This window comes from Lepus europaeus, chromosome 2, assembly GCF_033115175.1.
Source record: "Lepus europaeus isolate LE1 chromosome 2, mLepTim1.pri, whole genome shotgun sequence".
Taxonomy (NCBI): Eukaryota; Metazoa; Chordata; class Mammalia; order Lagomorpha; family Leporidae; genus Lepus; species Lepus europaeus.
The window spans coordinates 84,091,146-84,113,535 of record NC_084828.1 but is presented as its reverse complement, the minus strand read 5'-3'; the positions used below and the strand labels follow the sequence as shown (position 1 = coordinate 84,113,535).

General features: G+C 49.3%; 1 protein-coding gene across 1 annotated transcript; it reads right to left on the bottom strand.

Annotated features, from left to right (window-relative positions):
- Positions 1-5,839: 5,839 nt before the first annotated feature.
- APOD (apolipoprotein D) lies at positions 5,840-21,781 on the bottom strand. The gene is made up of 5 exons (XM_062209876.1): positions 21,487-21,781; positions 18,339-18,498; positions 14,896-15,017; positions 9,469-9,557; positions 5,840-6,326 (listed from the first exon to the last, which is right to left on the bottom strand). The coding sequence occupies exons 1-5, from the start codon at positions 21,585-21,587 to the stop codon at positions 6,091-6,093; spliced, it is 708 nt and encodes a 235-aa protein (XP_062065860.1). The 5' UTR covers positions 21,588-21,781; the 3' UTR covers positions 5,840-6,090.
- Between the last annotated feature and the right edge of the window lie 609 nt (positions 21,782-22,390).

The window sequence follows — 22,390 nt, the reverse complement described above, 5'->3', positions numbered from 1 at the left end:
GATACGTGTTGATACATGTAGCTCTAGTTAGTTTTACTGTTGCAGAGTAGTCCATTGTGTGTGTGCATGTACCACAATTTTTAAACCAATTTTTCTGTTGATGGACATTTAGGTTGCTTCCAGATCTTCAGTATTTCAAGCAGTACCACAGTGGACATTTTTGTGTGTCTCCCTCTGCGTGTGAGCACAGGTGTTCCTAGGATGTTCATCTGAGAAGAGATTAAGTCATCCTCAGCTTTACCAGATATGGCCCAATTGCTCTGCACAAGTGCCAATGATTGTGTGGTGGCTTGGAGTTTGACAGCAGGATAATTCAGTATGAGGAACGATGTAGACGACTGGTGCAGACAGCAGACACAAGGGCGTGGTCATCAGTTCTCCTGGAGAAAGCAGTGATCCTCAGTTGAGGCATGGGACCCTCTAAGGGGAACACTTTTGGAATCTTTGGCCCCTTTTGCTTCTCTCTCCATTCTGAGATGTCTTCTCAAGGAACTGAGATATGGGAGAAAATGCGATGATGGTGCTTTTGTTTTCTGGCAGAAGCCAGGAATGACTGTTCTTGCTCACAGCGCAGTAGCCAGCCCCTCGGGTGAGCGTGTCGTGCCTTGCTTGGGAGCCTGAGAAGGAGCCAAGGGGGAAGAGGCAGGACAGCTGCACTGGGAGGACCAAGCTGCCCGGCCAGGGGTGTGCCTGTCAATCAGGGAGCACAGACAGTCTCTAAGCAGAAGCCGAGCACCTTCACCCTTACAGGTACCCAGAGACATCCGTAAGGCTTCGGCACCTGGAGGTTAAGAGACAGGGAACGTTAACCTGCTTGACCACTTGTATCAAGGGCCATGATGTGGTGGTTCTTGTTCAAGTTGCTTCCGACCCTGGTTCACTGAGAGAGTCGTGTAACACAAGGAGCTGTTCCTCCTCCTAGGGGTCTGCCCGTACGGAGGTTGCTGAAGATCAGTTTAGGGGAGGCATTTTTATATTTTGATTATCATGATCAGACTAGGAAAGCTCGGTGTGATACTTCCAGGGCACTCATAGAACACAACCTGTAGTATGAGCAAAATGTAAATATCTCCTTGGAAAGTCCCAGACAGCAAAACAACCTATACCTTGACACGGTTCAGAAGAAGAAACAAAACAATGGAGAAGGCGGGTCTAATATACCAGCTGATTGCTTATTGTCCTTAAGATAACACAAATATACACACTCATCCCTCAAGGTACACACTCTCCTCCCTCCCCCCCCACTTTTTCATTTATGTGCACAACTGTGATGTCACACATGCTTGATCCGGAAGAGTCCCTGGAGAGACCTGCTGGACTCACTGGTGGCAGCTGGACCACCAATGGATCCCACTCCCCTGCTTCCCTATATTTCCAAACCATTCTAATCACATTATTCTGCCTGAAAATGTTACATAACTCTTGGGTCTATTTTAATCAAAATAGTGATTTTTGCCTAAGTCTCGACCATATCTAATAAATATTGAAAATGGTGAAGTTTCTTATAATTATCAAAGTGAAAATTACTGCTTTTTTGGAGAAATCTGTTAGAAAATAATGTTTAGGCAACTGTGAGAATAAAATTTTTCTACATTACATCATGTCTCCTAGGTGTGTACAGAAGACCTTGCTTTTAGTAAGTAAGGGTTGCTCTAATACAGAAGTTTCAAACTACAACAGATCATGGCAGTATCTCAGATGAGTTATGGATATGATAGGATGGGAGAATAGTTCAGAGATGTATTTTTTAAAGATTATTTATTTGTTTTGAAAGTCAGGGTTGCAGAGAGAGAGGGAGAGACAGAGAGAGATATCTTTCATCCACTGGTTCACTCCCCAGATGGCTGCAACGGCCAGGACTGAGCCAGGCAGGAGCGAGGAGCTAGGAGTCTTCCAGGTACTCCATGTGGGTGTAGGGACCCAAGCACTTGGGCCATCCTCTGCTGCTTTCCCAAGGCACACTAACAGGGAGCTGGATCAGAAGTGGAGCATCCGGGACATGAACCAGTGCCCATATGGGATGCTGACATTGCAGGCAGCAGCTTAACCCACTACACCTCAGTGCTGGCCCCCAGAAAGGCCTTAAAACCTGAGGTTGTTGTTAGAAGAAGAGGTGCATTTAGAGGGCTAGTCTTCCCAGAGGGTCAGATTGAACTAAAATGAGGCTTTAAGGATCTAAAATTTTAAGGCTCCCACTAGAAAAAGCAATAGCAAAAGTGAAAAAAAAAATCATCCAAATTCCACCACCCTAACACATTAATTGCTTTCATTTTCTCTGTTCTCTTTTAGTCTTTGATTTTATGCCATTACTTCATGTAGCTGCTATAAATACAGCATACTTAAAATGCTACATTCTTTTTTTCACTCAGCTTGATATTGTGAACACTTTTTGTCTTGGGACTATTTTGGTTGCAAGGAACATTTACTCAGTCAAGTTAAAGTATCTCGGAGAAAAGTTTTGTGTGCATGTGTGTGTGTGCCTAACCTGACAGAAATCTAAGGACAGGAACCTAAGGTAGCGATCAGCTACAGAGGCTGCCCTGTCAGGCACTTGGCAGGGTGGGAGAGTGAGTCTCTGCATTTCTGCCGTGCACTCTCATAACTGCAGGTGCACGTCACTGATCATGGTCACCACAAACCACACGACCTCACTGTTCAGAGCTTTCAAGCATCCTCTCAATCTCTCTCTTCTTTTTTATTTTAATTTTTCATTTTATTTGAAAGAGAAAGAAGAAGAGAGAAGAAGAGGGAAGGAGGAGGAAGAGGAGGAAGAGGAGGAAGAGGAAGAGGAAGAGGAAGAAGAAGAAGAAGAAGAAGAAGAAGAAGAAGAGAGAACACTTCCATTTGCTGGCTTATTCCTCAAACACCTGTAGTAGCCAGAGCTGGGCCAGGTTGAATCCAGGAGCCCAGAACCCAATCTGAGTCTCACAGGTGGGTGACAGGGACCCAAGTACTTGAGCCATCACCTGCTTCCTCCCAGGATGTACGTTAGTAGGAAGCTGGAATTGGGAATGCAAGCAGGACTCAACCAGGCTTCTGTCATGGGATTAGTCCTCAAAAGCAGTGTCTTAACCACTGTGTTTTCCCAGTCTCTTCAGTCTCTTGAAAGTCAGATCCTGATTTATGTTTCCATCCAGGTAGGCCACAACAGCCAAAGGCTTCTGTTCGGATTGTGGGTTGGATGTCACTAGCTCAGGTGACCACAGCTTGGTCCGTGGGCGTGCCTGGGAAGGTGGGGTCACACCCTCCAGACACCAGTGTGCAGGGCAGCAAGGCCATTGGTGCGGACCCCCCCAGCACTTGGGCTGTCATCCACTTCCTTCCCAGGCTGTTAGCAGGGAGCTCGATAGGAAGCAGAGCAGCCAGGACTCAAACCAGCACTTTGATATGGGATGCTGGCGTCACGAACTGTGGCTTAACTTGCTGTGCCACAATGCCAACTCCAAGAACCTTGAAATTTTTTTGTTTAAAAAGTGTCTCATTTGCTAGAGATCTATGCTAAGACAGCCATGGGCACGTAATAGGATGTAACCTGTGGGGACTTGCTCGAGGAAGAAAACTGGGTGGACGGCGGGTGACAGCTGAAGCGAGATTGGGGAGGCATTGACTGTTGGAGCTGGCAATGGGTACGTGGGGCTATACTATGGACTACTGTCTGTCTCAGCTTGTCATTGACTTCCCGTCTTCCCTCTCTTCCTCTACCTGCTGGGTCACTTGTTGTTTTCCCCTAGATGCTTAGTAGCTACCTACTGCCCTCTGGATTCCCAAAACTTTTTCTCAGGTTCAATTACGTCTGACACCTGCTTCATGGGTTCCTTTCCCTTCTTTACTAAAATATTCGAGTCCCTCCATCAATCCACCCATTCAGTGATGAATTCACATAGGCCTGTGTATTGGAAAAGACACTTTAAAAAATGGAAAGTGAGGGCTGGTGCTGTGGTGCAGCCGGTTAAAGCCCTGGCCTGCAGTGCTGGCATCCAACATGGGCACCGGTTCAAGTCCTGGCTGCTCCACTTCTGATCCAGCTCTCTGCTATGGCCTGGGAAAGCAGTAGAAGATGGCCCAACTTCTTGGGCCCCTGTACCCATGTGGGAGACCTGGAAGAAGCTCCTGGCTCCTGGCTTTTGATCAGCGCAGCTCTGGCTATTATGGCCATTTGAGGAGTGAACCAGCAGATCAAGACCTCTGTCTCTCTGGCTCTACCTCTCTCTGTAACTCTGTCTTTCAAATAAATAAAATAAATCTTTTTTAAAAATGCAAAGTGAAGTCACTTTGTTGTTTCTGACTTCACCTCACAGCTGTTAAGAGGAACGAAATCACCATTTATTCGCACCTTGTTGTAAAGGGCAGACAGCCAGCTTAACTCTCTTTGGAGTCACTGTGTGAGAAGAGGAGCCAGGTGTCCTGTGCTGGAGTGGGCCATGTGATGATGCAGAGGTGCAACTGTAGCCAGGGCTGGAAGAGACACTCCTCTGCAACCCCCTGCCACCTTTTAAAAAATATTTATGTATTTATTTATTTAAAAGGTAGAGTGGCAGAGAGAGGGGGAGAGACTCAAAGAGATCTCCCATTTGCTGCCTCATTTGCCAAATGACTGTAACAGCAGGGGCTTGGCCAATCCAAAGCCAGGAGCAAGGAACTCCATCCGGGTCTCCTATGTGAGGAGCAGGAATCCACTTGACATCAACTGTTGTCTCCCAAGCTTGTTAGCAGGAAGCTGGATCAGAAGCAGAGATGAGACTTGATCATAGGCATTCCAATATGGGATACAGGTGGGTGTCTCAAACAGCTTAACACTCTGTGCCACAACACCTGTCCTTCTCTTCCACCTTTTTGCCTGTTTTTTCTTTTTTAGCTTCTTGGAATTTTAAATTGGAAGCTACATTTTTGAGGTCATATTTAGTTAAATGGAAATGATATGTACTATAGTTCTTGGAATTTTTATAACCTTTAATATAAAGCAGGAAAGAGTCTTAAGTGCTCAAGGAAATTAATATTTTATGTTCATGCTCTAAAAAAGCAAAAATCTAATAAAATAGCTTAATTTTCTATTTATTTCCCCAGACCTTAGTGGATTATAAATGGTCTGTGAGCCAAGTAAAATTGCAGGGAGGTAGTTCTAAAGTCTTTCTGATTTTTAAAGTCACAATGTAAATAAAAACAACTCAAGGTGGTTCCTGAGCGCCGGTTGGAACTGGAACCATGCCTCCAGCTCCGTAACTGCAGCCCTGTGGTCACCTGGGTCGGGCAGGAGGTGGTGCTTCCTTGTCGCTCCCTGGCGCACTCCACCTGCCCCCACCCCTGCACTTGGCATCCTGGACTCCAAATGCATCTTTACTAGCTTGTCTCCCACGTTAGCCTGTGAGCTTTGGGGAGAACAGGGATTCTGAAGTTTTCAGCATCTAGGGTGCAGTTGGGCCTCGGTAAATATCAGTTGAATTAAAGGCCAAAAACAAAACAAAACATTGCCTTAAAAAAAAATCCCTACTGTCTCCCTCCTAGGTTGTCTTGTTGCACGAAGTCTGTGGTTACAAAATGATATCATTCTGTCACCTGAGTGTGAAGACCTCCTGAAGAGAAAGTAAAAGCTACTTCAAGGAAAACTTCCCAACAGAGACTGTGAAACCCCAGGTAATTGCTCCTAAATGGGGATCTGCTGCAGTCTGGGGCCCCCAGATTCAGAACATGCCTTTGCCATTGGCTTTCACCTTCCAGAAACAGGATTTGCTACCTGACACTAGGACAGGTCAATGCTTAGTGTTTCTCCAGCACAATTGGTCAAGGGTTTACAACCAAAGCTTATAATTTAAAAATCACAATAATTGATCCAAGCAGAGTCTACTGTGAGCACAGCTAGTCAGCAACAAGTTTATTAGGAGGCCAGCAAGACAGCAGAGTGGGGCACGGCTAAGTGTTGCGGCCAAGTTTCCTTCAACTGCCCTTCATTGGCTCCATTGCCATTAAGCCTCCCTTCTGGTATTCACACATGTTTGGCCGGGTGGTCTGTCCTTAGGAAGGGTAGAGTGGGGCAGGGGAAAGCAAAGCAAGAGAAGTGACATGGAGCAGGTGCAGCTTCCCCTCTGAGCTTCATTACTGGAGCTCGGGGCAGTTCACCTGATCTGTGACAGTCATCTTCTCAATGTCGATGTTATTGGCAGTCAGGATATCCTTCAGATAGGTCACTGTTTCTGGAGGGAGATAACGGTTTCTTCCTAAGATCCAAACGTGATCCATGTGAAAAAGCCAGATGATTGTGGTACAGGAGTACACGAGTGCGTAGTTCTCGTAGTCGGTGGCCAGGACCCAGTACGGGGCCGTTGGCATCACTGAGAAGGGAGACAGGCAGCATTAGGAGGGACCAGGGCAAGAGAGAAAGCTCATCTTCAGGATTCTGGAAGTTCTATTCCTTCTAGACTTAACTTGGCTTTGTGTGGGACTTGTGCAAGGACTTTGAAAGATACTAAGCTGATCTTCCCCACTCTTTCCTGAATTTGGAGGGGGTGGTGGTGGTTGGTGCTTTAAAAGGCTCATCAGTGATGCCAATAGGCAGCCAAAATTAAGAACCATCGTTGTGGTCCTTGTCCCTTGTAGCAGTGGTCTCCTGGGGTAACTGGGAGCTTGGCTGAACCCCTGGACTGACAGACAGGCTGCACTTAGCATTGGTTCCATGGAGGTATCACTCAGGCAAGTGGAGTTAAGAACATAAGGCCAGGAACCCCAGCCCTTCTGAGTCTCAACCACTCAACTTCCTTTAGAAGCTGCCTCATGGAAGAGGCAGAAGCTAGAATTTTTGCCCTTGTTTATGTCTTCCTGAATAATCTTAAAAATCCTTCCATGCTTAAGAACATGGTAAGCCAGTTATAGCGTCAGAGGCTCTTACTCATCAAGTGCCTATAAAGATTCATTGATCAGGGCTGGCGCTGTGACATAGTAGCTTAAGCATCCACCTGTGGTGCCAGCATCCCACATGGGTGTCAATTCAAGTCCCAGCTGCTCTGCTTCTGATCCAGCTCTCTGCTATGGCCTGGGAAAGCAGTGGAAGATGATCCAAGTCCTGGGGCCCCTGCACCCATGTGGGAGACCCAGAGGAAGCTCCTAGATCCTGGCTTCAGATTGGCCCCACTCTGGCCATTGCAGCCATTCTCTCTCTGTCTCCCCCTCTCTCTGTAACTCTGCTTCTCAAATAAATAAATAAATCTTTTTTAAAAAGATTCATTGACAGACATCTGTAAAGTGTTAAAAGTCAAGATTAAGGGTGTCCTTAAGAGGGAAGATGGAAGATTTACCCTCTCCATTTGGATCTAAATACTGTGAACTTGGCCTCCACAGCTAAGGTCCAAGCCAAGGAAACCCATAGCCCAACTTAAGTAGAAGTTGCCCCCAGGTGGGAGAAAGCTGCGTGTTGATCCTCTAAGCACAAATGATTTGGGCCCACATGCAGTCTATAGTGATTTTCTTTCCCAGTTTTTAAGTCTCCCAGCTCCTCTACTCAAAAATAATCCTTATTAGATCAGAACCAGAACTCAACACTTATGAATGACCTGAGAAGCCACTGGCTAAAGGGGCAGTGTGTGAGTGCTTAGAGCTTGGCTGGGTGTCAAGGGCCCAGCTGGTGTGCAGGACAACACAAGAGGGCTGGCCCAGATGACCAGCCACCAGGGCCGTTCCTGCCCTGACTCTCTGCTTATAAATAGGGAAGGAGAAGGACATCTGGCGGAGTGTGGATGGATGCCTAGACTGAGTGGAGTTTCTGACTCCCCTTTATAGCACTGTCGGTGCCCTGCCTGCCTCACTCACCCTGAAAGAGAATTGTGTCCGTCACTCATCTGCTGTCTGTAATCTAAAATGGTTTTGTGTATTCTCAGATGGCTGAGAGCTCTTTGGCACTGAATGATTTTGGACAGATACCTTCCAGCAGCAGCATCCCATCCCATCTGCATATCCCAGGCGTGAACACTCTGCTTCCTCTCACAGGGTCCAGCTCTCAAAAATACACACAGATATCTCCTCTTAAGCATGGAAGGGTTCCATCTCTCTCTTTATTAGAAGATGTAGTCTCCTATTGCTTCCAGAAGAACTTCCAGACTAACATGGGATTCAAGGCCCTCCCTAACTTCCTATTCCATACACCCTCTCATGAACCAGGTTCTTTATCCAGCCCTTCTCCTATGCCATCCCCTCCACTTGGAACACCCATCCCCATAATATTCCTTATACCCTTCAAGGCCCAGAGAAAACAACCAGTCCCTCCAACTCGAATAAATCTCTCCCTTCTAGACCTCCCCAGCCAACAGCCCCTGTCTCTCTTTTAATGCCTGTCCCAGGTTTCCCTAAGAAGATTGTGCACATAACATGCAACCTGCATTGTAATACCTTCCCCTAATTCATGTTATGGGAGAAACGCTCAGTTGAGGGTGTGGGGGCCTGGATTTAAGACTCAGTCCTACAACTAGTTAGTTCAATGCCTGCCCACATCACTCAGCTTTCTTGCACACCAGCCTCCTTCTTGGTAAAATGAAGAATCGAGACATGAGCAAAGCCCTCATGGTTCACAGAGCAGGTGCTAGCCAGTAGAGGATCACAGTTATCCTGGTTGGTACATGCCAAGTCAGTTGCCCTCAGCCTTGTGTTTTCTCTTCCCGGCTCCTTTCTTGGTCTATAAGAACCTCCTCTCTGCCCCACTCTGGGGACTTGGCTGGGGTGGGGTGGGGGAGTGCGGGGGTGGGAGTGGGAGGAGGAGGGAGTGCTTGCTCTTCTAGCTGCAGATTTCAGTGTCTGCCCTGTGGGTGGGAAGAGGGGCTCCCTAGCGTTTCCATCATTAGAAAATCTCACAGCCCTGAGCTAAATTTGCTAGTGTATCTACACCAGCCACAAAGCTAAGATTTGGTGCTTTCTCTGTTGCCTGTGTCCATTCCTCCGTTAGCTCAGATCTCAGAGGGCAAATGCTTGTGATGCAGTATCTTTCAGGGTCTCCAACCATCGACTAGACAGTGGCAGAGCCAGGACTCACACTTGCCTTCATTCCTATCTCCTGCCTCCAGGCTTTTGCACATGCCATCTGTTCTACCAGTGTGTGTGTGTGTGTGGGGTGGGGGGGCGGTGGGACTCGGGTTCCTTTGGGAAACAAGACTGGATCAGGTCTTCGACTGCTCATGCCTGTGCCCTTCCATGTGAGCCTCACCTACTAAAATGCTGACCACAGTTTTATGGCAAACTTGCTGATTACTTATCAGTACCCACACTGGAGTGTACGATCCATAAGGACAAATGCTGGCTCTGCCTTGCTCATCACAGCATCCCCAGTGCCCAGCCCTGTGTGGGGGAGTGCAGGAAGCACTCAACAAATGACTACGTTTTGAATCATTGTGGATACACTCCCAAGAGACAGGCATGCTCCAACCTACAGTTCCAGCCTTCAGTCTGTTTATCTCCCATCCTCGAAACCTCACGCTAGGTGTGGATACTCACACTGGAAAAACTTCACTCCCAACTTGGCGGGCTCTGTGAGGTTGCTCTGGGTGGCTTGGCCTTCAATTTGATTCACAGTTCCATCAGGTCTGTGATGAGTTCAAACAAAACAACAACAAAAACAAAATTAAAAATCAACCTGAACTCCTGGAAAGCCAAGAATGAATGTGTGACATGGTGATATCATAAATATTTATTTAGTCTCTGCCCCCAGTTCCTGGCACACAGCTCCTAAATCTCTCAGAACGTCCAGAGTGATGAGTGTCTGTTATGTGCCAATGAGAAGACAGGTGGCTGGGGACCCCTTCATATCTTCAGGATGGAGCTGATGGCCGGGAAGGTCAAGGCATGATTAGAGGGCTGGGATTTTCAGCTCCAGGGAAGAGAGTGGGGACTGATCACCAATCGCCACTGATTTAGTCATTGCCACATCATGAAGCCTCCATAAAAACCCTCGAGAACGGGGGTTCAGGTGCTTCCAGATTGTGAGCTCGTGGAAGCGTGTGAAGGGTGTTGTGCCTGGGAAGGATGTGGAAGCCCCCACGTCCCTTCCCACAGACTCTGCCCTCCATCCATATCCTCTGCAATGTATTTTACAATACATGGGCAAATCTAAGTTCTGTGAGCTGCTCCAGGACATTGATTTAACAGAGGAAGGGGCCGTGGGAACTCCAGTTGGTAGATGGTCAGTCAAAAGCCCAGGCCACACTCGGGGGCTTGCAGCTGACATTTAAAGAGGGGACGGCCTTGTGGAACCAAACTGTTCACCTGCGGATCTGACACTATCCCCAGGTGGGGAGTGTCGGAACTGAATGACAGCATTCCCAGCTGGTGCCTGCTGGAGAACCGATTTTTGGCTGGGAGAAATCCCCACCCATTCTGGTGACAAGAGGTGAAGTGTCCTGTACTGTGTTGAATGTGTAAGAAGAAAGGCAAAAGACACTAGGGGCCCTGGTAGCTAACACTGTGATTTCTGCCCTGAGAGGCTCCCAAAGGCAGCCTAGACCCTGGCTCCGTTCCCTGCTCTTTGCTTAGTGATGGACTCTGAGACCAGGTGGAGGAAGGGAGTTACAGACTGATAAGCAACAAATGTTCCAGGATTGTATGTGTTGTGAGGCCCTTGCCCTTTCACAAATCCATAATGGCCTACAAGGTCATTTCCTGCTCCCAGGCTCCAAAGAGAAAGTAAAAGATAAAAGGAAAAGCAACGAAACAACCCAACACACAAAGAAACTTTACTTTAAAACGTAGAAGGGGGCCAACACTGTGGCATAGTGGGCATCCCATATGGGCACCAGTTTGAGTCCTGGCTGCTCCACTTCCAATCCAGCTCTCTGCTATGGCCTGGGAAAGCAGTGGAGGATGGCCCATGTGCTTGGGCCCCTGCACGCGCGTGGGATACCCAGAAGAAGCTCCTGGCTCCTAGCTTCAGATCAGTGCAGCTCCAGCCATTGTAGCCATCTGGGGAGTGAACCAGCAGATGGAAGACCTTTCTATCTGTCTCTTTCTCTGTGTGTCTATAACTCTGCCTCTCAAATAAAGAAATAAAATCTAAAAAAATAAATAAATTAGAAGAGAGGTGGGCATTTAGCCTAGTGGTTAGGGCACCACTGTCCCCCATTGGAGCACCTGGATTTGATGCCTGGCTCCGGCTCCTGACTCCAGCTTCCTGCTAACACAGACCCTGGGAGAGGTGGCAATGGCTCAAGTGATTGAATTCCTGCCACTCTGGAAGAGCTCCGAGCTCCTGTTTTGACCCAGCCCAGCTGTGGGTGTTGTTGTCATTTGAATCAGCAAATGGGAGCTGTGCACTCTTCTCTCTCATTCCTCTCTCTCTCTCTCTCCATCTCTAAGATTTACTTGAAAAGCAGAGTAACAAAGATTGCAAGACCGAGACAGAGAGAGGGAAACAGACAAAAACAGAGAAACAGAGAGAGAGAGAGCTATCTTCCTACCACCTGCTCACTCCCTAGTCAGGCGTAGGGAATGTCCAGTCTGCGGGCTGTATAAGACTTGTGGAATCACTTGATTTGGCCCTGCCAAGGCAACCACAGGCTGGACTTGAGATTCAATAAATGTATAGCAGGCCAGTTTTTAAGTTGGTAATTTCTTATGGCCTGCAAATGGTGTTATGAATATCCAAATGGCTCTTGGCAGGAAAAGGTTGCCCATCTCTGCCTCAAGTGGCTGCAACAGCTAGGACTGGGCCAGGCGGAAGCCAGGAACCAGGAACTCTATCCCGGTCTCCCACATGGGTGGCCGGGGCACAAGTATTTGGGCTGTCCTCCACTGCTTTCTCAGGTGCATTAGTAGCAAGCCATGTTGGAAGTAGAGCAGCTGGGCCTCACACCGGTACTCTCATATGGGATGCCAGCCTCGCAAGTGACAACATGCTGCACTACACACCGGCCCTCTTTTCTCTCTTTTGAACAAACAAAAGCTTTAAAGAATGAGAAGGGGCCAAAGGAACGAACAAGGACTGATTTGACAACCGAAAATAATGCGAAATAGAGAGTCTGGAGATCCACAAGCCTTCCCCGGCTTGGGACCTCGGTGACATCTGCCCCAGCCAGGGGCCTGAGCCCTGAGGCTCCTTCCAGCTCAGCAAGCATCTAAGCATGGGGGCTTTCAACACAGGCAGTGTGAGGAGACATTCACCTTATCTCAGTGATAATCAGCTGCACCCAGATCTCAGGGACATGAAATGTACAGAAATGTGCACCTTCCATTTGATTCCACCGCACACCGTGGGCAGGGCCTTCTCTGTCTTCGTGCTACACGAGATGGTCGCGTATCCTGGCAGCGATGGCCTTAGATTGGATAAAACATCTACAGCCTCTCAAAAGGACCTAGTCAAATTTCTGGATAAGTCCCAACCATCCCACGAGCCCAGGAGAGGGAGGACAGGTCTGGAGAGGGGCAGTGAAGGGTGAGCGCTCAGGTATTGCGATGTGATGCTCTTCCTAGCAGACTTGTGGAGGAGCTGCCTGCTCTTCCATCCTCAAACGGCATAGGCAAACAAAAACTGGATAAATCGTCCATGTTAGGAAGTCGCTAGGTTAGTGCTGTGCTTAGTGGTGCTGGATGGCCTAGAAACCAGACGGTGGTAGCAGGGCCGGGAGGTGGGGAAGCAGGCGCTCCCACTCCTGGCCGCATCTTCTGTTTATTACCAGGCAGGCCTGGAACCTTGCCTTGTCCTCTCACCTAGAACTCAGAGAGCTGTGGAAGACCCAGGGTTTCTGTCTGCACATGGTAACTTAGAAACAAGCCAGGCTCTGCCCATTGTCACCTGCATTATTTTCCAGAACTGTTTTTAAAAAACCTCGCTCTGATCACAAACTCACACCATGTTCATGGGGAAAACACATTTGTATTTTCAAGGGTAGCAGCAGATTCCCAACAACAGGCAATACTTACTCAATGATTATTATACACAGGACCCTGTTTGCTGAGGGCTTCACGTGTATTACCTCAGTTAACGCTCAAACAGCTCTGTGGAGGTGGATTCTACTATCACCGCCATTTTACAGGTGGGGAAAACTGAGGCCTAGAGAATTGTTACATTTAATCTAAGATCACAGAAGAAGAGGCAGAACTAGGATTTGAGACCAGGCAGCCTAATTCTAGAACCTGAGCCCTTCCTCTCCCAGCCCTACACCAGCTGTGTCGGGCCTCAGAGGCTGCACTGGACAAGAGAGAAAGTTCCAGCTTAGCCCCCTGCTGTGCCCCCCACTCCTTCTGCAATCCTTCTAGAAGGACAAACTATACCATTTTCCTGAACTAACAAACTTTTTTCCAAGTGCCCCAGGGTCTGAAACCAGAGTAAGCCTGGAGGCAGAGCAACCTAACACTTGGGACACGGTGAAAGAGGACTCCTGGCCAGCTCCCCCGGAGAGGTGGGGGCAGGGGAGGGACTTCCTGGGCTTCAAGGACTGTGTCACCATCTGGCCCTTGTTCTTAGAATGGGACTAACTATGTACACTGGGGTCGTGGTAGCTGTGGCCCATCAAACTCTTATGAGATCTTCTGGGGAATCTGTCTGGGCACCTGCAGCCCTTCCCTGGGGGTCTGAACTGAGCTGGGTTTTTCTCTGGAGGTCCACAAGGCCTTTAGTTGCTTCTCTGGTGTGTGTGGGGGCCTGGTTGCCACCCACTGGGGTGTGGCTCACAGGAAGGCTCCAAGGGGCCACAGAGAGCCTCTCGTGGACTGGGCAGGCCAGGCAGGATCTCCTTGGAGTTCAACACAGTTCCCAGATCCTGTAGGGAACAGGAAGGACACCCCTCTACCCCAGCCTTTCATTTGTTTCCTGGTCTTTAAAAATGTTAGTAGGCACCAGCACTGTGGCGTAGTAGGTTAAGCCTCCGCCTGTGGTGTCGGCATCCCATATGGGCACTAGTTCGAGTCCCAGCTGCTCCACTTCTGATCTAGCTCTCTTGCTATGGCCTGAGAAAGCAGTAAAAGATGGCCCAAGTCCTTGGCCCCTGCACCTGCATGGGAGACTCAGAAGAGGCTCCTTCCTGGCTCCCGGCTTCAGATTGGCCCAGCACCGGCTGTTGCGGCCATTTTGGACAGTGAACCAGCAGATGAAAGACCTCTCTCTCTCTCTCTCTCTCTCTCTGTTTCTCCCTCTCTCTGTCTGTAACTCTACCTCTCAAATAAATAAATCAATCTTAACAGAACAGAAAAAAAAAAGTGTTAGTAATAGTACCTACCGCAGGGTGGTTGTGGGGATTAAATTGATGTGTATCATGCACACATGCACACACACAAAGGGAGAGTGATGCCTGGCCCACAAGAAGGGCGTAAAGGCCGGTTATTGTTGCTGAGATCTTTGTTGGAGGAGGGTAGGGAGGAAGGCGCTCTTGCACAGACTTTTTAAAAATTGGCATCTGCTTGCCAGGGTGTAGATGGTTGGCTCGTATGTTACTGTTAGAAGCCCTCCGTAATGGAAATTTGCACTTTGGGAGGACATCCTGTTATACAACCCAGAGTGTGAGTGCACATCTATTTGGCTCTTGCTTGGAAAAAAAAAATAAGTAAAGCCACCTGCAGATGAGGTCACCTGTTATGGAAGGCAATGAACCCCCAGTTCCCGAAGTATCCAGCAAGGCTGGGCGTCCCCTGTCAGTCACTGGTGCGGGAGGGGCTTCTGTCCTGGTTTAGGTCACACAAGACGCTCCCTGGAGTCCTTTGCGAACAGAGTTATCTATCTGCTATGATAGCAGGCACCTGTCAGTCTGGGTCACCATCAGGGTCTGGTATACAGAAGGTGCTCAGCAAGTGAGTATGGAAATGAGGGAGTGGGCTCTGGTCCCCACAGTGCCTGCCTGCACAGGATCGTCTCGGTGGCCACAATGAGCAGCACTGGAGACCCCGTGGTGTGCGCCTCGGCCCTGGACGCCCTCCGGGACGCCGCCGGCCACTCACCTCACCTCCTGATTCAGCACTTTGATGTTTCCGTTCTCCATCAGCGAGTAGTTGGCCTGGATGCAGTTTCCTTTCTCAAAGCTCACCGGGATCTTCTCAATTTCGTACCATCGTCCGAGATACTGCAGAGACAACAAGAAGCAGAGCCGAGCCCCGTGCTGGCCGGGGACCTGCAGACTCTTCCCCATTGTGGTCTCTCAGAAGCAGAGCCCTTCCCCGGGGGAAACCAGGCAGAATGGGCTGCTTTGTTCCCCGCGGCCAGCGAGCAAGACACCGAGGGGATGGCCCATCTGTGAACCGGCTGTGCGGGCACCGGGTGAATGAATGCCACATTCTAATCCTAAAGGGCTCTTTCTTTAGAGATGTTCTCAGTGTCCCTTTCAGCCAAAATCTGTGTGAAATCCCAGCCTCTGTAAAAGGAAGGGGTTGGCCTGGATGGCGTTGAGGCACCTTTCATCTCACGCGTTTTATGATTCGACAAGGCGACTTTGGGATGTCTGCAAAGCCACATGTGTGCGCTGTGTGCAGGTTTCCCCCTACGACCCTGCACAGGGAGCTCTCCGTAAGTGCGTTATAACCCAGATGATCAGGATGGCGAGTCCTGTGCCACCCCTCCGCTGGGGGCTTGCTCTCAGGCCGCAGCTTCAGATATGTGGAGTTACCTGGAAGGAAGCTGCCACTGTGTTGGGGGGTGGGGTGGGGGAAGGGCACCCTCATGCTTCCTTCCGTGCAGGCCTGGCATGCAGACCATACCAATTTACAACCTCTGAAGAGGGCAGCTTGGCAACACCCAGCAAGGCTAAAAATATGTATGCTGTTTGGCCCAGAAGCTTCGCTTCTGAGAATGCATCCCGATATAAGAAATGAGGTTATTTGTCGCAGTACTGCTGGTGAGCGTAAAAGTGAAAGCCACCTAAGTGAGATCAGGAGGGGGCCGGTACATATATGCCAGCACATCTCTGCCATAGAGTTGCAGGCATCCTCTTTAAAAGACAGACGTGCAATCAGCTCTAAGACATAGTTCATGAAAAAAGCCCAGCACAAAATAGCATCTGTAGCAGATTACCTTTTGTGTAAAAAATGGAGGGAAAGGTTGTTATATTAAGTTTCTATTGCTGTTACAACAAATTACCACAGATGTAAAGCACTATGGATCCCTTATCTTATAGTTCCATCGGTCAGAACCCTGACCCAGGGCTCACAGGGCAAAAATCAAGGCACTGGCTGTGCTCCTTGCTGGGGGCTCACTGAGCTGGGCTCTCTTGTCTGTTTGGGTCCCGGGGGCTGCCTGCTTCCCTTGGCCTGCCACCCCCTTCTTCATTTTCGAAGCCAGCGAAACCAGGTCAAAGCTTTCTCACACTGCATGTCTCTGATCAGTCCAGCATCACACATCTCTGAGCACAGCCAGGAAAGATTCTCTACATTTCTGGAGTTATTTAAGGGTCACACTGGGCCCACCCAGATAATCCAGGCTAGTGTGGCATCTGAAGGTGCATATCTTTAATCACATGCACAAAATCTCTCTTTTCACAAAAAGAAATATATCCACAGATTCCAGGGGTCAGAGCATGGACATCTTTGGAAACCACTGTCATGCCTACCACAATATTACACATTTGTGCATGTATACGTTATCTCCTGAAAGATACACAATTTGTTGATTGCTGGTTGCTACTGGGGAGGGAAACTGAGTTACAGAGGTGGGAGGGTTGTTCTGGACCTCTAGAATTTTGAACCATGTGAATATATTTCCCTAGTCAAAATGTTAGTTGAAATTAGTATATACATTTAAAGATGTATTTATTCAACAAAGCAAAGAGAAACACCTTCAAAAGCTCAGAACTTTGAAAGAGAGAAAACAAAGGCAGGACTGTCTCAATCACAAATGTATACCTGTGTTTCTGATTGTACACTCCCCACTTGTTTACTGAGGACAACCCTCAGTGAAAGCCACTGAACTCAGGACCAGCGCCTGGTGTAGCCAATGGGATAAGCTGCTGCTTGTGCCACAGATAGAGAGTCCAGTTATAGAATCCAGAATATAGAAAGAACTCTTACATCTCAATAATAAAAGGATAAATTGCCCAATTAAAAGACGGGCAGCGCTGTGGTACAGTAGGTAAAGCTACTGCTTGTGATGGTGGCATACCATATGATGCCAAGTCCTGTCCTGGCTGCTCTACTTCCAATCCAGCTCCTTGCTAATGCACCTGGGAAAGCAGCAGAAGACTGCCCAAGTACATGGTTCCTGCCACTCACGTGAGAGACCTGGACGGATTTCCAGGCTCCTGCCCCTTGGCTTCATCTTGGTCCAACCTGGGCCATTATGGCCATATGGGGATGAACCAGCAGATTGAAGATCTGTCTCCCTCTCTCCCTCTTTGTAACTCTGCCTTTTAAATAATTAAGATAATTCTTTTTTAAAAATGGAAAAAGATGGGCAAAGGATTCGGATAGAAGATATACAAGTGGTCAATATACACACCGAAAGATGCTTATCATCATCAGCCATTATAGAAATAGAAATCGAACCCACAGTGAGATACCACTTCACAACCACTACAATTGGTTATAATCAAAAAGACAACAATAACCATTGTTAGAAAATATATGGAAAAACTGGAATTGCACATTGTTGGTTGGAATGTCAAATGGTACAGTCTTTGGAAAACAGTGTGTGTGCCCCTGCCACAGCCCCGAGAGACCTGGATGGAATTCCAGACTCCTGACTTTGGCCTGGTCCAGCCCTGGTTGTTGTGGGCACTTGCAAAGTGATCTCTCTCCCTCTTTCAAATACATAAAAATAAACACAAATAAAAAGGAACCCTTCTAATGAGGACATGTCTTAAGGGTGAGACCGCAGGCCTGAGTCAGCAGCCGTGGGATCTCTGAGTGATGCCGTCCAGTAGCTGCCCCTATGTGCTGCTTCCTCCTCTCCCTCCAGCCCAAGGAAAAAGGTCATTTTGGGGGGAGCTGGTGACGTTGATATTTGCAAAGCAGCCCTGGGCAGGTTGGCGGCAGCCCCACCTGGGGACGGTGTTTAGGGGGTGACAGACCTGCAGCAGGGGGTGTTAGTGCCCTCTCCCGTATCCCTGCAGCCCACACCTCTGCCACCGGGGGCCATTCCCACCCTCTGCAGGTTTCCCACCTGAGCTCAGCCAGAGGCCTGCTGGCCCCCGCGAGGGCCCTAGGAGCTGCACTGCACTCGCTTGCTTGCTCAGCAGATTCCCCACCCGGGCTCCCTTAGGGCTTCCCGGCCTCACCCTCTCACCTTCCCGGCCGCACCCGGGCCGCCTCCCACACACCCTCTGCCCTCAGTCCTCACCGCAGGGTCTGGAGACCCCAAACAAGGTAAGTGCATGTCCCCAGGCTTGGGGGGACGTGAGAGAGAATTGTACCAGGATGCTTGTGCAAGAAAGAGACACGGTAGCCTGTGACCACACCTTGTGCACGTCAAAGTTCTCCTGCACGGGAGGGGTGGGGCACCTGCCCAGGTGGAACGCCTGCCCCTGCGCCACGGAGATCAGGCCGGCCAGCGCCGGGAGCAGCAGCAGCAGCGTGGGCGCCATCTGGGGGCCGGCGGCTGCACCGGAACCTGGAGCTGCAGAGGAAACAAAGCCGCTGGAGTTGTGAGCCTGCTGAGGCCGCGCAGCCCCGCCCCCGCCCCTCAGCCGTGGGGACCCGTCCTTCTCTGGGGACGCCGGTTAACAGCGCCGCCGTCAGGCCGTCCTCTGCAGCGCCGTCGCCTCCCCTCCGGCGCGCTCCGCCAGGGGTTAGCGCGGATTTCGCTAACCCACCCCCATCCTAATTTATTAGGTCTTTCTCCAGGGTGGGGGGTCTCCTCGGATTCACCCCCCCCGCCCCGGGACCCTGGAGTGTCACACTCAGAAAGGAACAGAAACGGCGTGGGGGCGCGGCAGGCAAAGGGGGAGAGAGAAGCCTTCCAGCAAGCCATGAAAGGGAAAAGCTAAACAAAAAATCACGTGCAGGGTGTAACGTCTTAGGTCTCCCTGTTGGCCAGCCTGAGAGTGGGCCTGGGACCTCCACAGGGAGCGGGGCGTGTGTGTTTGGGGGGGGACCTCCAGGGTCACCCCGAAAGGGCTTGAGTTCTGGCTGTGCTGCACAGTAGGTGTCCTGGGTCTATCTGTGCCTTAGTGTCTGTCTGTGAAGTGGGACTAACACTCATAGCTATGAGCAGCCCATGAGATGACCTAGCACTTCAGTCTGACAGTGCTCCGGGATCCCTAGTTGTTGTTGAAAAGCAGCTACAGAGGATTGCACTACTGCATTTCCCGAATTTCCTTCTGTTTTTGACATTCTATTCAGGGTATTTTTCATAGACACTGGGCATTTAACCAGGGAAGGACCTTCAGCTGATGGGTAATTGTGCAGCCAAAGGTTCCAACCGGAGGGTCCTGAGGGGTGGGAGATCACACCCTGCCCCCAACCTCCCTCCCTCCCCCCACTTGCTGGCCTTGAACTCCCTGCTTCCTCCCTTCCTTGTGGCTGCTTAGCCGGTAGCTGCCCTGAGCTATTTCCAGCTCCTTGCCTCTCCCTGGATGAGGCCGACTGAGTCAACGCACGCACAGTGTTCTCAGCTCTGAGCATTTAAAAGGCTGTGTCATAACAGGCATAATTATAACCACTTTATTACACGCCTCGAAGCCTCCAGATAACTTTAATAATCAATAGCTTGTCTTCTGGAGGCTTCCTTGCCTGGTTTTCAAAAGAACGGTTATGTAATGAGGGAAAGCTACCAGCTGCGGCTGGTGGGGGGAGGGGTGGTTGCAGACACCACCACCACCACCCCCCCCTCACCCCCCCCACCCCCCAGTGGAGTCTGCCTGGCACCACCTTGCTTCCTCTGGGAGTCTCCTTTTCCCCATCCGCTCCCACCACCAAGTAAACACCGCCTGTCTTTTAACCTTTTCAGGGATGGTGGGTTTGCAGGAATGCAACCCAAGCCCACAGAAATCTGTGTTCATTTTCAAGAGATTCTCAGAACCTTGGCGGCTCATCTCGGAAGGCCCAAGCCAAATGCCCTGTACAGAGAATCTAACTGCAGAGGGTGGCCACTCTATGCACGTTCTGCAGGACTCCCCCCAACATGGACAGGGCCTTGGAGGGCACCTAGCCAGCCCCCCTTCTTCCAAGTGTGCGGATGGGGAAACTGAGGCCTCGAGGGGAGAAGCTGTGACTCTGGCCTCGGCCCCGGGCTTCCTCCTGTGCACGCTCCTGTGCCGTCTTTCCATGAGCACCTGCCTCTGTGACCCGAGACGAGTGTGGCGTCAACACGTGACAGTTAGAACAAAAGGCAATTCTCCATCTGATTCTGACAAATGTCTTATTACAAAGTGTTCCTGGTGGGCTGGAACATATTCTTTAGCTCTGTGGGAGGATTTCAGAACAAGACTAATCCCCCTGATTGCACATCTCCCAAAGATACCTCCTGGCTGCAGTAGCTTAGTTCCCATGGTCAGAGCTCCTTGTGAGATGCAGGATCGATAGCATGGGCAGCATTTTCCAATTCCCCTTCCGTGGCGGTCACCCAGCACTTACCGAGCGTGTTATTAAGGTGTGCCTATGACCTTGGATGACATATGGATTACATACGACACTTACATTTTTCTTGTCCACATGAGAGCTTTAAATACTTTAAAAAACAGATAGAATGTATTGGATATTATTTTAAATTGAATATTAAATAACTAAAAAGTAATTCCACTATGGCAACACTGCATCTATCTTGGACCAGGCACTGCCTGCGAATCTCTGCACACGCCCATTGATCTTCCTCACGGAGAGGCCTTGGCATTAGTGTTTTAAGTGTGCTCTGCCCCGAGTCTCTACAACACTTCATCTAGAAGTGTTCTCTGCAGGTATTCTCTTTGTCCTAATGGAGATAATGGCCCCGGTTCCTCCCCTTCGGGAAACAAACCAGAATTTAAGCTCAGCTCTTTCAAGAGCCCTTGCTCTTGGTGCGTGGGGGTTTCTGTGGACACAGCCCTGTATCTCTGGGAGCTGCAGATTTTAAGGTTGCACATACAAAATAAAACATGTTGCCACAAGTAAATACATCTTTAAAAAAAAAACCCACTTGGCCACCGACTCCAACAAGAAACATATCTTTGGAAGGAAATAGTTCTATGCCATATTGTGAAGTGCATTTTCTATTCCCACAGTTAGTTCCAGGTTTCACTTAATTTCACTGTAATGCACAGTTGGATAACTCCATGAGAACTCATCTAGTGCGGTACTGGTGCGTGGAAAATTATCTCATTGTTTCATTCACAAGGGGGAATGCATAGCATAAACAGAAGGCTTGGGGTGAGTCAACATTGACTTTGGGCTTGTCTTAGGCCTGATGCTTATCGCAGCTGTGCCTCAGTATTGCCACCTGAAAAACAGCACTAATAATACCTACCTTGTATGTTAGTTTGAAGACAAAGTGAGACCAAGTTCATAAAGCTACTGCATAGGCCCTCAATCGGTGGTTCTGATTTTTAGTTGAAAGGGAACAACGGAAGATCACGACTGCTTCTATTTTAAGCATTATTTATCATAAATGAAAACTTAACTATGGTACATACCTTTTTTTTTTTCACCAAGAAGAAGGTGATGTCCACGAATTCATCCGACGTGAGATAGCTCTCTTGGTGACTGGCTTCTCCCACGTTATTTATAAGCTTCATTGGGTCATTAGGCCTTAATCTTCATGCATGCCACACCCCCTACAGTTCAGAGAGCTGGCCTAAAAGCCTAGCTCTGTATGAAACACAGATGGATGTTGTGTCCGTTCCCCTGCCCCCGGTTTCCTTCACAGCTGCTCTCCGAAGAAGAAACAAGGAGTTATTGTGTGTGTGTGTGTGTGTGTGTGTGTAAATGAGACAGAGAGAGAAAGCACATTTTCATTCAAAACATATTTTTTGCTACGTGGACTTCTCTGATTTAATTTTTTCCAGTCAGATGCACTTTTAAATTCCAGCAAGATGAGTTGCAGAATGTTTTCAAACAGCTGGTATTTATTTTTCATTTTCTGTAAATGAACAGTCAACAGTTCCCTTTTCTAATACAGAATCTGGACTCCACCCCATGTGGTTCATGGACCAGAGTGGGGCTCAGTTAGCAGAGAGGAGTAGGAACCAGAGCTGCTTTGCTGTGGTGTCCTGAGCAAGCCCTTGGCTTCTCTAAGCCTCAGAGTCCTCTTTGTGCGGTAGAGATGGTCACTTCTGTCCCCGCCTGAGCTGCACATGGAAGGGAGGTACCAGCTCTGCGAGCCCAGAAAGCAAAAGGTGGCTCCGGTGGCTCCTCTTTCTGTGCCTTCAGGACCCTCCCAGCTCCATGTGCTAGGCAGCCCATCACTTCTGGGGGGGGGGGCTTCTGGGGGGGGGGGGGCTACAATTCACCCAGGGCAGAGTAGGTGCTGACGCGTGAGAACTTCCCGCAGAGCACAGGTATACTGAAGGACCAGAGACTAGCAGGTGGATGAGTGCAG

Excerpts from the sequence above, each read along its gene's own strand:
- APOD (XM_062209876.1), bottom strand. The coding sequence starts at position 21,587 with ATGAAGCTTATAAATAACGTGGGAGAAGCCAGTCACCAAGAGAGCTAT. Across the intron at positions 18,499-21,486 it reads TTCTTGGTGAAAAAAAAAAA|AGCTCCAGGTTCCGGTGCAG; the intron begins GGTATGTACCAT and ends TGTTTCCTCTGC. Across the intron at positions 9,558-14,895 it reads GTGCTGAATCAGGAGGTGAG|ACCTGATGGAACTGTGAATC; the intron begins GTGAGTGGCCGG and ends AACTCATCACAG.